The sequence below is a fragment of the Ascaphus truei genome, chromosome 5 (assembly GCF_040206685.1).
Source record: "Ascaphus truei isolate aAscTru1 chromosome 5, aAscTru1.hap1, whole genome shotgun sequence".
NCBI classification, from domain to species: Eukaryota; Metazoa; Chordata; class Amphibia; order Anura; family Ascaphidae; genus Ascaphus; species Ascaphus truei.
In genome coordinates, this window is record NC_134487.1 from 240,770,570 (window position 1) to 240,791,426 (window position 20,857).

The 20,857-nt window shown below is 49.6% G+C and overlaps 1 protein-coding gene across 1 annotated transcript in view; it reads left to right on the forward strand.

Annotated features, from left to right (window-relative positions):
- Nucleotides 1–1,676: 1,676 nt before the first annotated feature.
- The window catches only part of LOC142494728 (uncharacterized), an 89,743-nt gene continuing 70,562 nt past the window's right edge, over nt 1,677–20,857 (forward strand). The window contains exons 1-4 of the mRNA XM_075599162.1: nt 1,677–1,799; nt 2,615–2,731; nt 9,104–9,247; nt 13,500–13,592. Coding sequence (XP_075455277.1) covers nt 1,677–1,799; nt 2,615–2,731; nt 9,104–9,247; nt 13,500–13,592 — 477 coding nt within the window. The remainder of the gene's footprint in view (nt 1,800–2,614; nt 2,732–9,103; nt 9,248–13,499; nt 13,593–20,857) is intronic.

The window sequence follows — 20,857 nt, forward strand, 5'->3', positions numbered from 1 at the left end:
GCAGCACGCCTAAGGAGAGAGGGACTGGAGGTACTAAGTGTGAGTACGTTTGCCTGGGGCCATCCCAATGAGGTAAGGGGGGGGTGTTTTTGTGCATTTACCCCCTGCCTTCAGGGTAATTGGAGCCCTTTCATAGGTTTGTACTGCTTAATTGCTAATTCCCAGTGCCCTCTTGTCCTCTTATTGTTAATGTGAGGTCAATGTGCTTGAGCACCATTTCTCTCCACTGTATATCTCATTCATTGACCAGACTGACAGTGATACCCAAAATGGCAGCTCCCGCTTCCCTGGTAGACCGCGTGGGCCGATGGCAGACTATTCTGCAAATGCACAAGTTACAAAGAATTGGCCAGAAGCGGCGCCAACAGGAGAGCCCCGCCCGCATGGGGGGTATGGCGCGAAAGCTGTAGCCGCGCCTTCATGGACAGTAACTCACTCAGCCCCAGTGCTGAGTCAACCGATTAGTCTATGGGACCCTCCCCTAATATCAACCAGGGGGAGTGGTTTCCAGCTATGCCCCGTGGGTATGGATCCCGCGGGCCCAGGAGCTGGTGCGCTGACGGCACAATTACCAGAGGTAGTTCCGGCAGCTGAAATCGTGTGCAAAAAAGAAGGATACTTTGCACGCAAAGCAGCTGAAAGAAAACGGCTGGAATTGGCGGCAAAAGAGGGACCCCACCCTGTTGGGGATAAGGGCGCGAAAGCTGTGGCCGCGCCCTCTAGGACTGGGAGAGGTGCGGCCTCAATTAAAGGACATCCTATTCCCTTGTGGGACCCGCCCATAATCGCTACACTTGGGGGCGGATTCCAATTGTGTCAGATGAGGGCTGAGCTGAACAAAGGAGTGGCTGATCACCCAACCCCTGTTGGTCACTCACGCGGAACCAGCTTCCAGAACAGACCAGTGTTAAAAGTGGCTCCCACCAAGACAATGGCCTGCTCCCCAGACATGAACCGGATGGTATCGACTCAACCCTACGCAGTACCAGGGGGAGTACTAGTGATCCGTGTAGGGGACGCGGAGACAGTAGTGGGCCTCTGCCTGCAATGCAGACTGCCCGGCGGTACCATGGGCACGGCGGCGCGCTGTCCCCAGTGTGGCACACAATACCTGTAGCCGATGCCCACGTTTGTGCCCATTCAGACCAATGACCCAGGGGGGAATACGGCCAGGCTGTCCGCCGAGTCCCCCGGTGCCCTATGGACCAAGGGTGCGGATCCAGAAGAGCGTGAAGTGAGCGGTCAGGCTACTGACCGAGAGAAAAGAAGGCGGTCGCCGCGTTCGACGACCCCAAGTACCCTTAGTGCAGATCCCTTGGACGAGGGGCCCAAGGAGTTAACCAGTACCCTAGTCTGGCCGGTGGCGGTGTCCTGTGGAGGGAATGGAATAAAAAGACCACTTACCGGAAGTGACAGCGGACGGAGTCGGGTGTCACCGGTGGAGCAGAGACCGGAGAGGTGGAGCCCAGCTGTTCTCGGGACCGGCGGGTCCAGTGGCAACGGGCGATCCACGCCCAACCTGCGGACTGGTAAGGATAGTCCTTGTCCTTGCCAGGCTCCAATACCACCGCTAGAGGAGGAGAGGCCGTGCCAGGCCTGGACGGCGCACGTGGGCGCATGCTGACTTCCGGACATAATCGTGGAGGAAGAGATCCCGCATGGGGGTCCATCCCAAGATGGCGGCGTATCCGACTCCAGCAATGACGGTGTTTCCGGCGGAGGTGGCGGAACTAGCGGAAGTAGAGGACAAGCGTCTCAGCGATCGGGTGGTGGTTCCCGATCGACTAAAAAGACCCGGAGTAAGCGGCGGACAGAGAAGGGTGAGACGCAACCGGCGATACCACTGTCCAGTGGTATGGATCAATCTGATGACGGGGAACGGGTCGGAACCCCGCGGCTGCCAACCGCCTACCCCTACGCCCAACCCCACGCCCTAGATAATGCCCCTGTCCCAGTCACCTGTTCCCGGGGATCATCATCCAGTTTGGGGGTGTCGGAAGGGTCCTTGGGGGTTGGTGAGAACCGGACTGGGGAGAGACTGGGCAGCTTTGCTTCCGAGGGTGGGTCCAGGGGAGGAGGACAATTGGGACAAGTATCGAAGTCCCGGTGGGTGCCTGAGGAGGCGGATGTACCTTCTGGGGAGGCCTCAAAGCATGAGAGGTGGTCCAGGCCCCGTTCAGCAGGGACCTCTGGGGTATGCTCCTGGGGGGTACACATGAGGGGGACTCTCTAGAGTCTGGGCCCGAGAAACCTAGGGAGACCCGTTGGTGGGCGTCCTTATTTGAGGGGTACGTGGGGTGGATGGACCGCACGCGGTTCTTGTTAGAGAAGGATGACATCGTGGACTACTGGTGGGATAAAGGGGAGTTCACGCCCGCCGAAAAAGGAGATGCAATTCAGGTGGTTCATGATAGGCAGGAATGAAATAGAACCCATGGGTCCTGATATATTGTCAGACCCTGTAGACCCAGATGAGCCCTTGTCCTGGGTATTACCAGGGAGAGCGGGGAACGCCAACTTAACTAGGAGTAGTCGGGCTGAAAGGGCGATCACTGCAAAATACAAGTACTCCCATGGGTTGGAGTACCCGTACGTCCCTGAACCCCTCATGCAGGAGATTGAAGATAACAGGGACCAGTGGTTAAGGGAGACCATAGAGGAGTACATGGTCAACAAGGGGGGAGCCATTACTGGTAGTAAGGCAGAAGAAAGGATTGAGCACCTGATAAGGGTATGGAGTATCGGGCGAAGTGTGTACAAACATAAAGTAATGTACCGGCCTGAGAGGGGTCTGCCGCGCACTTACAGTGTGACGGTACTGGACATGGGGGGTCGGGAGGTGAAGAAACCCGATCCCCGGCACTACTATTAGGAGGTACTGGGTAGCATTACGCGGGTTCGTGGCTGCTGGTCGGGACGTGCTTGGCGCAATGTGACTTGTTGTTTTATTATGCTAATAATAATAATGTGTTCCATTTTACAGTGCTTCCTGGGGAAAGGTATTCAAATTTAGGTCCCAGCCGGGACAGTAAGGCCTGGTAAGTTATGGGCATGCCAGCAGTAATCATGGAGGTTTGCCCTCACACCCTGGTGAGGTGCCCTATGTATGGATGGGCGTGGTCACAGGCCCTGACTCCACGGTTGGTGATGTCAGAGTTGTGTCAGCCCCCAGAGGATACATAAGGCACAGCACTGATCAAAAGTTAGGTAGGAGCGAGTTGGAAGTAGAGAGTAAGAGTGTGTTGCTGAGTTATGGAGTTAAGAAGCTGTTAAAAGGACAGTGTTGGAACTGTGACCAGGGACCTGGTCACAGAGAGATATCCCTGCGGGGATAGGGAATCCCTACATTAGGAGGACTATACCTTTCAAAGGGAAGTACGGTGAACAATGGAGGGCTAAATTCACCCATTGTGGAGGGCAGCTGGCCCACCGTGCAAATAGAGATGTTCCTGTTAAAAGATACCCTCGTGTGTAAGTGTGGAGTGATTACGCAGGGGGCTGCACCACAGAGGAGTTCCTCACCAGGACCATCCACAAGCTCAAGCTGGGATCCTGATGAGGTGGAGGCGCTGCACTGGATCTAGGTAGGACTCAACCACACTACCTCAGCTGCCTGTCTGGGTTGGCAAATCCCCACACACCATCATGCGGGAGACTAAGGAGTCCTGTTGCCAACAGGTGCACCACCAGACATCACACTGTAATGGGGACTAGTTAGACCACAGGGGCCAATATGAGATTGGGTGGGTCAGGCCAGTCCAGAAAACCCGTTACATAAGACTGATTTCCTGTTTCCTCTCCCCTCGAGCCTGGAGACAGGAAGGCTGCTGGATGCAGAGAGGGGAAAAAGCCTCTCCCCAAACAGGTTAAATGTTTCTGTTCCTTTTTGTCTAAAACTGAAAAGTACCTTGTTTTGTTGTTGGAAGTGGAAAAGCCACTTCCACCCTGAGTTAGGGAAAATCTAAGTTAAGTTATCGCTCAGGTGAGCAGCTTTTTGTTTTGATGTGTTTCTGTTGTATGCACTGTGGCAGTCTCAGTGCCTGGGATTGAATAAAACAGGCATAGCCTGTTTAAAGGAACAGTACGTGACGCCTCATCATTTAACCTACCCTAAAAGACCGTGTTCTAACAGTCCCGGACAAACGGCGGAGGCCCGGAGTAAGCTGTTTGTCACAATATATATATATATATATATATATACTGGACACCTAACAAGCTCCTATTGAACCCCCAAAATAACCACAACATATATATAAGCATATGAGTGTCACAGAGGAGTGCTACTGAGCATGGCAATATATATGTAAAACCAGAGACAGCACATAAAACACAGACAAAGCTCAGTTTTAGCACATCCAGTGAAAATCATACACGGTACAGTGCCTAAATATATATGTATAAATATCTATTAAATAAAATGGTCTTTTAGTTTGACATTTTTGGCCAAAATTGTTGTAAGCCCCTGAGCCAACGTCACGGCAGACCACAATTCAGGGGTCCCTAACGCTAATATAAATTCTTAATAACCTGTGTAATAACAGGAAGAATGATTTATAGTAAATCTGTCAATATTAGTTGCAAAGTTCTAAGTCTGATTGAAGCCTTTATTAACCTGTACATTACCAGGAAAAGCACTCTGAATTAGAGTTGTCACAACCATCCTGCAAGCAAACAAGTTCCCTTGTGTGGAAGATGCTATGGAGTGAGCCCTTAACCATTTAAATGTGGGAGGGGGTGAGCTTAAATTAAGTAGGAGGTTGCCAACCTCCAATCAGCCAGGACTAGCTGAAACACAATATATATATCTATATCCCCTCTCTCTTCCTCTCCCTTCCCTCACCCTGCTCTGTCTCCCCCTCCCTCTCTCTCCCCCCTGCTTTCACCCTGCCCCCCTCTCTCTCCACTGCTCTCTCCCCCTCCCTCTCCCACCCACCCTCTCCCCCACCCTCTCTCCCCCCATTTCTCTCCCTCCCCCCCCATTGTTTTCTCCCCCCCCTGCGCTCTCTCTCCCGCCCCCCCCTGCGCTCTCTCTCCCGCCCCTCCTGCGCTCTCTCTCCCGCCCCTCCTGCGCGCTCTCTCCCTCTCCCCCTTGCGCTCTCTCTCCCGCCCCTCCTGCGCTTTCTCCCTCCTGCGCTCTCTCTCTCCCGCCCCCCGCGCTCTCTCTCCCGCCCCCCCGCGCTCTCTCTCTCCCTCCCCCCCGCGCTCTCTCTCTCCCTCCCCCTGCGCTCTCTCTCTCCCTCCCCCCACGCTCTCTCTCTCCCTCCCCCCGCGCTCTCTCTCTCCCTCCCCCCATGCTCTCTCCCTCCCCCACCCTTCCCTCTCCCTCCCCCACCCTTCCCTCTCCCTCCCCCACCCTTCCCTCTCCCTCCCCCACCTCTCCCTCCCCCACCCTTCCCTCTCCCACCCTTCCCTCTCCCACCCTTCCCTCTCCCTCCCCCACCCTCCCCTCTCCCTCCCCCACCCTCCCCTCTCCCTCCCCCACCCTCCCCTCTCCCTCCCCCACCCTCCCCTCTCCCTCCCCCACCCTCCCCTCTCCCTCCCCTCTCCCTCCCCCACCCTCCCCTCTCCCTCCCCCACCCTCCCCTCTCCCTCCCCCACCCTCCCCTCTCCCACCCTCCCCTCTCCCTCCCCGACCCTCCCCTCTCCCTCCCCGACCCTCCCCTCTCCCTCCCCGACCCTCCCCTCTCCCTCCCCGACCCTCCCCTCTCTCTCCCCGACCCTCCCCTCTCCCTCCCCGACCCTCCCCTCTCTCTCCCCCGACCCTCCCCTCTCTCTCCCCCGACCCTCCCCTCTCCCTCCCCGACCCTCCCCTCTCTCTCCCCGACCCTCCCCTCTCTCTCCCCCGACCCTCCCCTCTCTCTCCCCCGACCCTCCCCTCTCTCTCCTCCAACCCTCCCCTCTCTCTCCCCCGACCCTCCTCTCTCTCCCCCCGACCCTCCTCTCTCTCCCCCCTTCCCTCCTCTCTCTCCCCCCTTCCCTCCTCTCTCTCCCCCCCTTCCCTCCTCACTCTCCCCCCCCCTTCCCTCCTCTCTCTCCCCCCCTTCCCTCCTCTCTCTCCCCCCCTTCCCTCCTCTCTCTCCCCCCCTTCCCTCCTCTCTCTCCCCCCTTCCCTCCTCTCTCTCCCCCCCTTCCCTCCTCTCTCTCCCCTTCCCTCCTCTCTCTCCCCCCTTCCCTCCTCTCTCTCCCCCCTTCCCTCCTCTCTCTCCCCTCTTCCCTCCTTTCTCTCTCTCCCCCCTTTCTCTTCTTTCTCTCTCTCCCCCCCTACTCTCCTTTTCCCTCTCTCTCTCACCCTTCCCCCCTCTCTCTCTCCCATTCTCCTTTCCCCTCTCTCTCGATTTCCCTCTCTCTCCCCCTTCTCTCCTTTCCCCTCCCCCCTTCTTTCCCCTGACCCTCCTCTCTCCCCCTTCCCTCCTCTCTCCCCCCTTCCCTCCTCTCTCCCCCTTCCCTCCTCTCTCCCCCCTTCCCTCCTCTCTCTCTCCCCCCTTCTCTCCTTTTCCCTCTCTCTCACACCATTCCCCCTCTCTCTCCCCCCTTCTCCTTCCCCCTTCTCCTTCCCCCTTCTCTCGATTCCCATCTCTCTCCCCCTTCTCTCCTTTCCCCTCTCTATCCCCCTTCTCTCCTTTCCCCTCTCTCCCCCTTCTCTCGATTCCCATCTCTCTCCACCTTCTCTCCTTTCCCCTCTCTATCCCCCTTCTCTCCTTTCCCCTCTCTCCCCCTTCTCTCCTGCATTCTCTCCTTTCCCCCTTCTCTCCTTTCCCCTCTCTCTCCCCTCTCTCCCCCTTCTCTCCTTCCCCCCTTCTCTCCTTTCCCCTTTCTCCCCCCATCCCCACTCACCCCGTTTGCCCCCCCCCACCACCCCGTTTGCCCCCCCCCACCACCCCGTTTGCCCCCCCCCCACCACCCCGTTTGCCCCCCCCACCACCCCGTTTGCCCCCCCCCACCACTCCGTTTGCCCCCCCACCACTCCGTTTGCCCCCCCACCACTCCGTTTGCCCCCCCCACCACTCCGTTTGCCCCCCCCACCACTCCGTTTGCCCCCCCACCACTCCGTTTGCCCCCCCACCACTCTGTTTGCCCCCCCCACCACTCCGTTTGCCCCCCCACCACTCCGTTTGCCCCCCCCACCACCATTCCGTTTGCCCCCCCCACCACCATTCCGTTTGCCCCCCCCACCACCACTCCGTTTGCCCCCCCCACCACCACTCCGTTTGCCCCCCCCACCACCACTCCGTTTGCCCCCCCACCACCACTCCGTTTGCCCCCCCCCCACCACCACCACTCCGTTTGCCCCCCCCCCCACCACCACTCTGTTTGCCCCCCCCCCACCACCACTCTGTTTGCCCCCCCCCCACCACCACTCCGTTTGCCCCCCCCCACCACCCCTCCGTTTGCCCCCCCCCACCACCCCCACTCCGTTTGCCCCCCCCCCCCCACCACCACCACAGACCAGGGAAGCAGCCTTTGCACGGAGCTTCTGGCCGCCAGTGTACAGCTCTGCCTGCCCCCAGGTTTCCCCGCACGCAGCCCGCGCCCCCCCCCCCCTAAATTATCTTGCGCACCGCTGCCCTAGAGAATAGCACCGTGGTATGGGAGCGGATACATTGCATAGTTTGAAGCAGCGGGGTGGGGCAGAACGAAGGATTTTAGATGCCTGAGTTTATCCTATAATATACAGAGATATATTACAGTCATGTCAGTAATTATGCTCATCTCATTACTCCTCAGGTGTTCCTACACCTTCCTTAACATGCACCTGTTCAAGCCTGGAGATTGAACCTCTCTTGTACATATTCAGTATTTTTCCATTGCCCTCGACTGAACCATGTAACCCCTTCGCTGCCAGATAGATCTGCCACACTATATGATTTCAGGCATCTCTGGAAGCAAACATGTTAACTGGCAAAGGTACTTAATTGATTATGCCGGAAGAGTGTGGTTTATCAGCATTTTATTCCATAACTGACCATTAATTATTTATGAAGATGCAGATATGAGCGGTCTCCGTTCATTCAGGAATTTGCTTTGCATTAGGAAACACAAAAAAAGAATAAATAACTTTGCTTGTGTACAAATCAGATAAGCTCAGGAATTCATACAGATTTACAGGGGAGACAGTTGGAAAAAGCATGATCAATACTCACTAATAGCTGTGCATATTCCTCACTCACGTCTCCATGTTTCCTAGGTTATTGATTAAATACATCTTTCCTCCAATTAACCTTTCCATACTGTTTGCATTGACTCTCACATATCTTATTATGTATACCTGTTTGTCATTTTAGATCTTTGGCCATAGAAAGAAAATGTCTGCTATTCCCCCACTGCCAAAAAATGGGTTTCTGCTGAATAAGTCAATGTGTTTAATATGAGTATTAAGAAGAAATAATATATATTTATATATATATCATGGTGGTTAATAGTATGATCATCACTTTGCTTTCCTTTCTCAAACATATTTTGAAAGGGATTGCACCTTTGACAGCAAACAAGAAAATAAAATGGCAACGAGGATAGAGAGGAGCGAGTGGGTTTTGAATAGCTGCAAAATCACGGCTTACACAACCCATGTTTCTAAACAAGTGGTTATTCTTTTCCTGCTAACACTGAGTTCAGTGTTTGTGAAATTGCTAGCCGGATGCATTGAATTCAGTTTGTAATGCGGATCAGATGATAACAAGGCAGGAAATATCCTCCATTAAATGCATCCGTAGCTCCTATTTTGGTTCATTTTATTTATTTTTTGATGGTCCATATTTAGCATTTTTATGTTGCGCTTTCCCTTCTGTTAATCTGCTACTGCTGATGGTGGCGGCAACTGCATTACTAGAGAGGGTTTATGGAAACCATTTGCACAACAAATTGCTGAGGCCCACACATGGCATCAGAATCACTGCTTTGTTTTGTTTTGTGCTGTTTTATGATGGGCTTTGAGTTGGAAAAAAACAGGCATAGAAACTCAGTGCAAGTGAACTAACCACTTCGCTAGAAGTTGGAAAAAGCAGAGAGAAAGAAGGGGACTCTGCACCCTCATACTAAAATCTAGGGGACATTCCCTGCACCCCTTCTTCCATCCCTCATACCCCCAATTTGGATGTTAATTCAGACAAACACTCATCTCTATTCTCTTGTCTCTCTCAGGTGGACCCAGCCCGGCGAGCCCTCAGGCAGCACAGTAGTAGGGGAGGGGACCAGTCACAACACTTATTACTCAACCGTGTTAGTGAAGAAACTCAGCAACATCTTTAAGGTACAGTAAGAGAAAACCTTGAAGACTCACTTCCCTGCATTTAGTGAGTGAAATAAGTATCAGACACCAAGCCTGCCTCATGTTACAGGTGGTATCCTTGCTTGTTGAGTAGGATCATTACTGGGCTGCAGATCATCAGGGATTAGATCAGCGAGTCCTGTATTTGTAGCACCAGGTCCTTACATAGCTCAGTGCAAGGAAAGTGCAGTTGATAATGTGAAATCAAACCAGGAGTGGATGAGCCTGTTGCTGGTACACTGATCTCTCTCTGTTATGGTGGCTTGGGTAGTTTGGGTGCCACCATGTCCCTCGGTCTATGACTCCAGGTGCCACAACTGAAACAGCTCTGTTACATTTTGGGGTTAGAGATTTAAAACAACCCAGCCTGTTTTAGACTTCCCTTAAAAATCAGGAGTATCCATTTAAATGTGACGGCCACTAAAGTTTTGTAAAGGCATTGCAAAGAATGGAGGCTGCCAAAATAAAAAGGGGTAGAACAGAGGGAGAAAACATACAAATAAAACAGTTTATTTATTTTTTAAATACAATTTTAAAACATGAACTTGATGAACCTGGATATCCTCTAGTCTCAACTAGATTAAAAGGAAAATGTCTAGCACATGTCTTTTATCAGGTGCTTTGCTCAAGTGGTTTATCATGCCCTACTCCAATTCATTTCTTCAATACCCCCTTATAGCTTTAGGCTGCGGTCCCACTAACTACTACAGCGCACGCCTTGGCGTGCACTGTGCGATCAAGCCCCGCCCCCCCAGTTCCTCCGGTCCCAGTTCCTACCTTGTCGCGCACCTTTCCCTAGCGGTGCGCGAAAGGTTTTCAGGCAGGCAGGGGAATTTGAGATTGGCATTTGCGACGGAGGCGTGGCCACGCCCCCGCCAGCGGTTCAGCCAAAGAGGGCGAACCAGCCGCGGGACGTCATGGCCACACCCCGCAAACCTACCGCCACGCCCCCTCCCGTCGCAAACATTCTCTCTCCCCTCAGACCGCAGATCGCGGTGTAGCGCTGTGCACGCGCCACCCCCCCCCCCCCGCCGGCCGCGCGTGCCACAGTGCTGACTGGGGACTCAGCCTGAATCAGCAAATATAAGACTTAAATGGTTATTAATTAAACTGCAATAGGGCTGATCAGGGCATTATCACACACGCAAACTCCAAATTAAATCAATGGGAGTTTCTGTATGATAGTGCCCTAACGCCTAACCAGCACTACTGCAGTTAAATGAATAACCTCTTAAAGTGATTGAGAATGCAACTGCATTAGAGGTGGAGCCTTCATGTCACACATTGGATGCTCCCTCTCCTTGTGTAAACTACCAGAGTTTATTGGCATTAATAAGGCACTGTTATTGTTTCCACCTATTTTTCCAGCTGGTGAATAACAGGATACTGCTCACTAGTCTGTTAGGATAAAGAGTTGTGAAGCGACTAGGAAATATATATATATATATATATATATATATATATATAATATCAAGTATATATATATATATATATATATATATATATATATATATATATATATATATATATATATATATATATATATATATATATATAGAAGAAAGAGAGGAGAGAGCGCACACCCCATAGCGTAAAAACGTAAATTTATTGAGGGGAGGGGGAGGGGGGGATAAAAAATGCACTCACAAGGGTACAAGTTTTAAAAGCATATTGTAATATAATCACCACCATCCGGTAACTGCAACAGGTGCTGGAATAAATCCTCGGTCCCAAGATGGTATTGAACCACGTTGTTTGCAGGATGTCCTGGGCTTGGTGATGGTATGAAACGATTTCCAACGATACCAGGAACACACCGCCCTGCCTGGAGTTCTCTGCGATAGCCGGCGCTCAAATCAGTTGGTAGCTGCGCTCCGTGATGATGTAATGTCCTTGCGTGCGTGATGGCGCTCCCTGACGCGTTTCGTCACACACGAAACGGTGTGTTCCTGGTATCGTTGGAAATCGTTTCATACCATCACCAAGCCCAGGACATCCTGCAAACAACGTGGTTCAATACCATCTTGGGACTGAGGATTTATTCCAGCACCTGTTGCAGTTACCGGATGGTGGTGATTATATCACAATATGCTTTTAAAACTTGTACCCTTGTGAGTGCATTTTTTATCCCCCCCTCCCCCTCCCCTCAATAAATTTACGTTTTTACGCTATGGGGTGTGCGCTCTCTCCTCTCTTTCTTCTGCAGATTCCTTTCGGATGTGGTTAATCCTTTGAGAGCAGCCGGAGACCCCCAACACCATTTGCATTTTAATTTTTATTTTTTATTTTTCAATTTTATTGGACAATCAAATTGAGGACTGGTATCACTCTTTTTTTTATTGTTTTTCATTTTTATATATTTCATATTATATTATCCTTTTCATTGTATATGTAACCCTGTTTATTGCATCTATATTGGGTGTCACATATCACTAATCGGTATTTATTAATGAATATATTTTAGCACACTTTATACTATTGATTCATTTATATAATTGATTCACATATACCCACTAGGATAGGCACTTAGTCGTTTCATTACACACAATTAAATAGATTATATATTTATACACCACACTAATTTACCCCTATAGGCGCTGCTTTTTTTGTTTTTGTTTGTCTTTATATATATATATATATATATATATATATACTTGATATCATTATGCAGGGCAGCTTGTTGAAGTTGAGAGATCATTCTTCCCCACTTGTAATAAAAGTGGGGTATTGCGTGGGCGATCATCGCTGAGAAGTCTTTATTTTAAGTTTTGCTGACTGGAAAGATACTTTCCTGTGGCACAAGAATAGAAGGAAGCACTCTCTTGACACTTTCCTTGCTTTCCAGATGAGGGCCGGTCTTTGCGGAAGGATCCTGCCCCTGTTAAGTTCCAGCTCTTCTCACCTCTCAAAGCCTTGAGAATATTTATAAAAGCAGCTCTGTGACGCACACGCCCCGGGGTTTTTGGGTCTCTCCTTCTTCCTTCATTTCCTCCATAGTTCCTGACATTGTGCGGATTCGTACGCCCCTGCTGCTACTCGGACAGAGAACTTCTAATCTTCATCCCGATAGTGTGCAGGGTCAGTCTGGACACCAACCTGAGAAACCAAACCAGGGAGGATCTGAAGCAGCTTCTGCTCATCCTGCTGGCAACATTAGGGACTGGTAGTCTCAGGTATCCTGCTCACATCACAGAACCAGAGACACAGGGGTACATAGCAAACAACCAAATGTTGTGTTTGCATCAAATGTAGCAAACCTGTAAATCAAGTGCTTTACACCACTTACATCAGAAGACCTTCAAAACAAGAATTTTCTGCATGTACCTGCATCTTTAATGTATCTACTTTTCAAAAGGCCAATACTCACGAAATGCATGGGCGCTACCTAGTCCTTCTGCCAAAGGTTAACTCTGGCCACCTCCAAACACTTAACTCCTTGCTGTCTATAGGCTAGGCAGCGCCTCAGCAATAAACACTTCCCCTATAATTATGGGCTGAGCTTATGGTACATGTATCAGATTTAAAAAATAGTTTTCTACATTTGATGCATATTAAAATAAAGTTATAATAAAGTACACTTATGAGCACACGTGTCAGGCAGGTCCCCAAACCTGCCGTACCCCATACTCCCAAAGCATTGAGTGTTTCCACTTTAGCCAGGGACGCTGGGAAGTGACATACAAATGACAACTCGTAGTGTGTCAGTTTTTGCTTTTTATTCACTTTAACAGGGGTAACGGGAAGTTTATGCCACCTCGAACTTTACTTTTTTTTTGAACAATAGTAAACTGTGAGACAATAACACAGTGACAGAATTTGATACAGCTCAATATAATATGTGTATCATGTTCGCAAATCACAGACTGATGTTAGAACCTTTGATGCAGTGAAACAGGATAAAAATGATGTAATGTGTAAGAAAAATTGTTTCAAATTTCCCTTCAGACGTTACTCTCTGGGCTATTTATCGGTTCTGTGACTGCAAAACTTGTTCAAATTGTGCAAAAATACAGCTGGAAAAAGACTGGGGCAAATCTGGCGCAAAGTAAAATACACAGCACCAGATATATATTACAGTAGATGTTTATATCTAATTACTGACATGTCTGATGTGGGCTGCATGCTGCATGCTGCATGCTCACAGTCTCGTCCCCAAGCCTGAGATCTTGAAATTGCTGTTCGCCTCCATGCAGAGACTATTTTGTTAACTCCTTTCCCATTCCTTTTACTTTAGTTGAGAAAACTGTGCTTGGACCTGAGCCAACTTTCATGTCATCACCACAATCTGCTGAGCATTGTTCAACTGCTCCCAGACACCATCGGGAAGGTAAGTTGTGGGAAGCTGCTCTCCGTGCCGTGGTGTGTCTAGGATGCTTGCGTGCGTTATTCATTGCTGTGTATTACCCAACACAGAGGAGAGACTTGTATGAACAGCAAAAGTAGCCATTTGTATGGACTGTGGATTCAGACATCAAGAGACATACAGACATGTTCAGTTCTATAGGCCACAATTCTAGAATGACAAACATAGCAGAAGTGGTTCAAATAAAAGTAACTAAAAGGTCCAGAAGTTTGGGGGGACATTGCAGCGAATATGTCATGAAAGAAAAGAAGGTTATGGAAACTTTTCAAAAGACTAAAACTAAATAATGCACGGAAAGGGTACACTCGGGTCAAATGTGAGGACATATGTCTTCAATAAAAGGACAGTTGATGCATGGAGCAGCGGGGCAGTGAAGGCAGTCAAGTTTAATGTAGCAAAAGAGCTAAGCATAAGAAAATAGACACAAGGGTAATCTATATAAGGAGGCAGAGGTAAATTACAGTTGGAGGATTTAGACCAGGTGGGATATTTTCACAGACTATGGGGCTAATTAATTATGTGCTGTGCGACCAGCCGTAAACCCTTATTGACTTGAATGGGGGTTTGAGGAGATTGCATTGGCGTTTTTTGAAGTAGTCCCTTACTGTGTCAAATGGTCGATATCTGACATCCGTTCATATTTTATGTAATACCAAAGACACTTGCAGCCAATAAAAGAGAGCACATCGGAACTGTCCAGCTGATAAGTGGCTCTCAAGACGGCAACGAAGAAGCATCTTTATAACTCATCCCTCACTAATGTTAAATAACCCTTTCCCCTTTCAGCAGGAGCGATTTCCTTCCTGAGATACTGTAGGATGTTATTCATAATTCCCTTCTTTTATAACCTTGCCCTCCTTCTCTTCTTGCTGTGGTGGGGCGGATGGTTGTAGCCACTATTACAGTCAGCCGGAAGCAGAAGTTTTAAGCTGAGATAACAGTGACTTTAATAGCTCTTTCTCAGAGTTCAAGTTTCCTGAAGGGCTGGGCTCAGCACAGATCCAAATGATGGTATTGTTCTTACAGTGGGGATAAGCAGCTGTCTTCATAGTGCCCCTGCGTGCTTGTAGACCCTCTGTGGAGCACATAGTTGTGACTGGCACGTATGGCACACCTGTTAGCACGTATGGCACACCTGTTAGCACGTGACCTGTATATGGAACATGGGTTAATACACACGGCTAAACTAACCAACTCACCTTTTGCCTTCGCAAGGTACTTCAAATGAGTTAATATGTACCCTTACTTAGTTGCAATCATAGCTATCCGCTGCTGCCACCACCACAGAAATATCAAATATTAAATTTGCAAAGTCTAATGGTCCATGTTTATTAAAGAAAAACTATGCACTTAACACACAAAAATCTGTTGTGGCAAAATGTGTCCGAAAAGGTAATTTACTCTCTACAAAGTGCGTGCCACAGTTCAATCAGAGCCCAAAGCATTACTTATTAAATGATGTCTTTAATATTATAAAATACAATGCTTAGATTACAGAAAAAAGATTATTGCAAGAACATACAGTTATAATAAATGCAGACCAGTTTCTTAAAATAAAAGGAGATAAACAAAGAATCTAACTTACGTTACCATCTAACATCAGATATTTTCCCAAAGGGTCTTGAGTGGAAATTGAAATTTAACGTGCTCCAGCATGGACACTCCCTTAATTGAAATCTAACTTTCTATTTAAACATGCCAACTTTTATGCCCAGACCTTCTGCATTGAAACACACATAAACCCCAACCCTTTTCATCAATCAGCCATCATAACATTTACGACTTGAAAGAGAAAAAACCTTTCTCGCAACGTTTAAATTTGACTCAATATATAAAAGACCTCATAACTCAGTTTCTCTAGTACTTTGACACACGCCATCTTGACTGTTGCGTCTGTGTCATTAACCTACACGCGAGCATCTAAAAGTTGACAGCCTAACATCTATTTTTGCAGGAGAAACAGATATCTGTCGTTTGCACCTCTTAATCATGAAATGTTTGGCATCATTTGATTCCTCTCATTACAATGGTCACAAATAGGTATTTGATATTCTTGCAAATAGGTGTTAGGCCAATGATATCTTATATTCAATATATTTACTCTTGTGGAATACCTTCTTAGCCACAACCCCTGAACCTTTCAGAACCCTCCAAAGAATGTCTTTTGAAGGGGCCTTTAAACAGTTTTATTTGTTTCTTGTGTCAAGAAGCCATATTTTAATCCCATCTTTGGCATCACAGATGTTGACTTGAGATAACCTCAGTTTTATATAGCCCAGACCTGGCTCAACAGGCCATAAAAATAATTCTTGTATTTTTAACATAATTTTTAACCCCTGGTTAACCCCTGAAGCAACAGATTGATTAAAATACTTATTACAGTATATCATCATAGTATCATGCCACAGCTTTTTACCACTTGACAAAAGTGTAATAAAAATAGTGTTAAGTCATAAGTAACAGGTAGGTAGACTCATGAGTAATAAAAGCCCAGATTGAACATCCTAATCCAATTATTTCTTGGCATAACATAGGTTCAGATTAACTCTATCCTCAAACCCCCACAAATCCCCACAACTCAGAGCTCAGATGCTTCCTAATATACCAGTTAGATGCAACAATTTATAAGGGATCGTAATAAATGTTTTATGCTTTCCCTTTTAACTAGACATCTGCTGTATTGTATTTTACTTAAAACTCAATAAAAGCTGAGTATAAAAAATAAATGAAAAAGACATACAGAATTTCCTTTTTGTTTGAGCCAGTCTCACTCATTGGAGGGCAGTGTCACTGGATGGAAAGCTCACTCGTATTGCATGGCAGCCTTACTCACTGGAGGGAGGGCAGCCTTAGGCCTCAGACATGGTCAAAAAGACCGTGCTGAGGCGCGCTGAGCCGCGCTGAGGGGAAACATTATCCCTATCAGCGCGGCTTTAGACGGCGCTTCCGCACACTTCCGGAGGCGTGTGGAAATGCAGGAGACAGGCAAGTTTAAATTTTGCCACTCAAGGAAGCGCAGGGCCGGTCACGTGACTGCCAGAAGCCAATTGCAGTCCGTGACGTCGGCGCCGTGACGTGGCGCCCTAGCCCCGCCTTCCGCCCGGCTCGCTCCCGGCACACAAGCGCACTTGCTGACGCCCATGCAGGGACACGAAAAATCTCCTGCTTGAGCAGGAGAGCATGAGCGTCAGCGTTGCCCAGCGCTCTTCACTACACTATGTATCAGGCCGCTGGCACTGAGCTCGCTTGGCGCTTGGTGCTTGGCGCGCTTACCTTCTATGTGAATCAGCACATCCCCTCTCCCGCTGTGCTCATGCGCGTGCACACACGCTCTCCCAAGCGTTCTGCTTGGGGAGACAAGGGAGAGATACTTTCCTGCTGAGAGCAGGGTCACATGACCCTGCTCTGACAAATGGGAAGAGAGAGGGCGTGTTTTACACTCCTGTCACACACACGCTGACACTGAATTCAGCAGAGAAGTGGAAAGGGGAGAGCAAACGGACAGGGGGGGAGCAAACGGACAGGGGGGGAGCAAACGGACAGAGGGGGAGCAAACGGACAGAGGGGGAGCAAACGGACAGAGGGGGAGCAAACGGACAGAGGGGGGGCAAACGGACAGAGGGGGGGCAAACGGACAGAGGGGGGGCAAACGGATAAAGGGGGGGCAAACGGACAGAGGGGGGGGAATGGACAGGGGGGGCAAACGGAGTGCTGCTGTGTGGTGGGGGGGGCAAACGGAGTGGTGTGGTGGGGGAGAAGGGAGAGAGATAGGGGGGGAGAAAAATAGAGGGGGGAGAAGGAAGAGAGAGAGAGGGGGGGAGAAGAGGGAGAGAGAAAGAGAGGGGGGAAAGGGAGAGAGAGAGAGGGGGGAAAGGGAGAGAGAGAGAGAGAGAGAGAGAGAGGGGGGAAGGGAGAGAGAGGGGGGGATGTTACACCGGTGCTGCCCGCAGACCAGACCCGTCCCCTGAGCTGAAGGGGGAAGTGGTAATACACGCACCCGCAGCAAAGGGAGCGTGTCCGGAGTGTGGTATGAAGCGTTGCCAGGCCAGGTGCAGTAAGGTAGACAATACTTGCCGGTACCAGTTGTAGAGATAGAGTGAATGATGCCTTGCCGAAGTCAGGGAGTGGAGAGTGGAGATAGGTCGTAGTCCAAGCCATGTTCAAGGGGTTACCAGAGTGAGCGTTGTCCAAGGGGTGCCGAGATCGAGAGCCAGAGGGGGTAGTCGTACGAGCTGCGTCAGAACCTGTGAAAACACTGAGAGAATCCAGAAGTACTTCCATACAGAGACTATGTCGAGCAAAGACTGAGAGCAGAGAGGAGCTAGATAAAGCAGGAAGGTCCAATTAGGAACGGAGGCGGGACAGGAAGAGCTACAGGGAGACACTGCAGATTGGTGCAGGCATAACAGGCCAGGTGAGTCTTGTTAGTAACCTGAGTATGCCCGTGCAGTGTGCGGGGGCGGAGCCTGAGGTCCGGGGGACGGGAATCAGAGTGTGCAGACTGAGCGTGCTCCGTAACTCGTGTACGCGTGTGAACCGAGTCAGTGGATGGTGCAGGTGTGCGTGCAGGAGGGCGTGGGCGCGCCCGGCGCTGAGCAGAGGAATTGCCGAGGGGAGTGATCCCGCGACGGCGCAAGGAGCCAAGGAGGCCAGTAAGGCAGGATTGTTTTGTGTGTCCAGGTGCTCCCTGCAGGGAGGGAGTGCTCTGTGTGGGGAGCGAGGAGAACGCCGATTCCTGGCAGTACCTCCCTCTTCAGGAATGGCCTCAGGACGGTCCAAGAACGGTTTTCTCTGGAAACTTTTTCCTGAAGGACTTAAGAAGGGCCGGGGCATGAATGTCCTTTAAAAGGTACCCAGGATCTCTCTTCAGGGCCAAAGTCCTTCCACTGCACCAAGAACTGGAGCTGACCCCTGGATAGGCGAGAATCCAAAAGAGAGTGAACTTCGTATTCCTCGTTATTTTGTACAGTAATGGGATCCGGTTTACGAGTCTGATCCGGAAAGAAGTGACTGGAGATAAATGGTTTTAAGAGGGACACATGAAAGACATTGGGAATCTTCATACTGGGTGGTAGTTGGAGCCGGAATGCCACGGGATTGATTTGTTCACAAATAGGGAAGGGACCCAGGAACTTAGATGCCAGTTTAGGAGATGGTACCATGAGGTGGATATTCCTAGAGGACAGCCATACCAAATCCCCTGGTTTGTAACTGGGCGCCGAACGACGACGACGATCGGCCTGTAGTTTCGATCTGCGAGTTGAGAAGGGTAGACTGAATCCTGGACCATGCGGTTTGGAGGGAAGAAATGCGTTCATCTACGGCTGGTACTCTAGAAGGAATGTTGGGGATGGGAAGACAGGGAGGGTGGAACCCATAATTTTTAAAGAAGGGCGACTCCCGGGTGGACTCGTTTTTTGCAGAGTTGACGGCATACTCTGCCCAAGAGAGGAGTTGAGCCCAATCATCCTGGAAATCGGATATAAAACATCTCAGGTACTTCTCCAGGGATTGATTGATTCTCTCCGTTTGTCCATTGGACTGAAGATGATAGGCGGAAGAGAAAGAAGAAGAGATGCCCAATCTCTCCGTGAAAGCTCTCCAAAATTTGGATACGAACTGAGAACCTCTGTCAGAAACAATGGACGAAGGGATCCCATAAATCCGGAAAATCTGCTCCATAAAGATATCAGCAAGGGCGGGGGAGGTGGGTAATCCTTTAAGTGGAATGAAATGGGACATCTTCGAGAACCTGTCCACGACCACCAAGATAGTGTTCATTCCTCTGGACCTGGGCAAGTCCACAATGAAGTCCATCGAAATGTGGGACCAGGGGCGGTCGGGAACTGGAAGGGGTAACAGAAAACCCTGAGGCTTTTGACGGAGAGTCTTGCTTTGAGCGCACGTGGGGCATGCGCGGGTAAACTCCAGAATATCTTGAGACATCCTTGGCCACCAGAAATTCCGACGAATGAGATCAGTAGTCTTCTTAAAACCTGGATGACCTGCAGATTTAGAGGAGTGACAACAAGACAGGACCTCTGGAACAAATTTGGATGGTACAAAGAGTTTGTTGTTGGGAACGACCAAGTCCTTGGGAATGCGTCTCTGGGAGTGCAAAATCTTGTCAAGATTCTTGAAAGTAGACGTGGCGAGAAACATCTCATGTGGAAGGATAGTCTCTAAAGATTCCTCTAGCCTCTCTTCAGAAGAATGTATTCGGGAGAGTGCGTCTGCCTTTACGTTCTTCGTCCCGGGGATATAGGAAAGGTGAAAATCGAATCGTGAAAAAAAAAAAAGAGCCCAACAAGCCTGTCGTGGACCAAGGCGTCGAGCGTTCTCTATGTAAAGAAGGTTCTTGTGGTCCACGAGAATAGTAAACGGCTCTTTCGACCCCTCTAGCAGGTGTCTCCACTCTTGAAGAGCCATCTTCACGGCCAGAAGTTCCCTGTTACCCACGTCATAGTTCCTCTCGGCAGACGAGAATTTCTTGGAAAAATATGCACAGGGATGTAACTTATCTTGGGGCATGGGTCTCTGGGAAAGAACGGCACCAGCGCCGCAATCAGAAGCGTCGACCTCCAGGACGAAGGGACGTTTGATGTTGGGATGACGGAGAATAGGTGCGTATATAAAGGCTTCCTTGAGTGTCTCGAAGGCGGAGATGGCCTCGGATGACCAAGCAGAAGGATCAGCTCTTTCTTTTTTTGGTGAGCGCAGTGAGGGGTACCACAATGGTGGAAAAACTCCGTATAAACTTAAGATAGTAATTAGCGAAGCCTAAAAAACGTTGTATGGCCTTGAGAGAGTTGGGTCTTGGCCATTCAGTGACTGCTTGAAGTTTACCGGAGTCCATCATAAACCCCTCATCGGAAATGTTATACTGTACCCCAGGAACGGAGTAGAGGTCTGATGAAAGGTGCACTTCTCCAGTTTGGTGTACAAATGGTGTTCACGGAGACGGGAAAGGACGTAGGAGGTGTGGCGTATATGGTCCTGGAGTCTTTGGAAAAAATCAGGATATCATCCAAGTATACACTGGCGACACACTTTATTCGAGCTCGGCTAGTCCCACGAATTCGGGTATACCCGGGTGTATTGAGGTTTGTGACTGTTTTCTGCCCGAGTGCATTGAGGTATTTTCCAAGCAGGGATTGAAGCATTTTATTCCAGCTGGCTGCAATACTGCACAGTATATATATATATACTGCATTACAATTCATGAATTT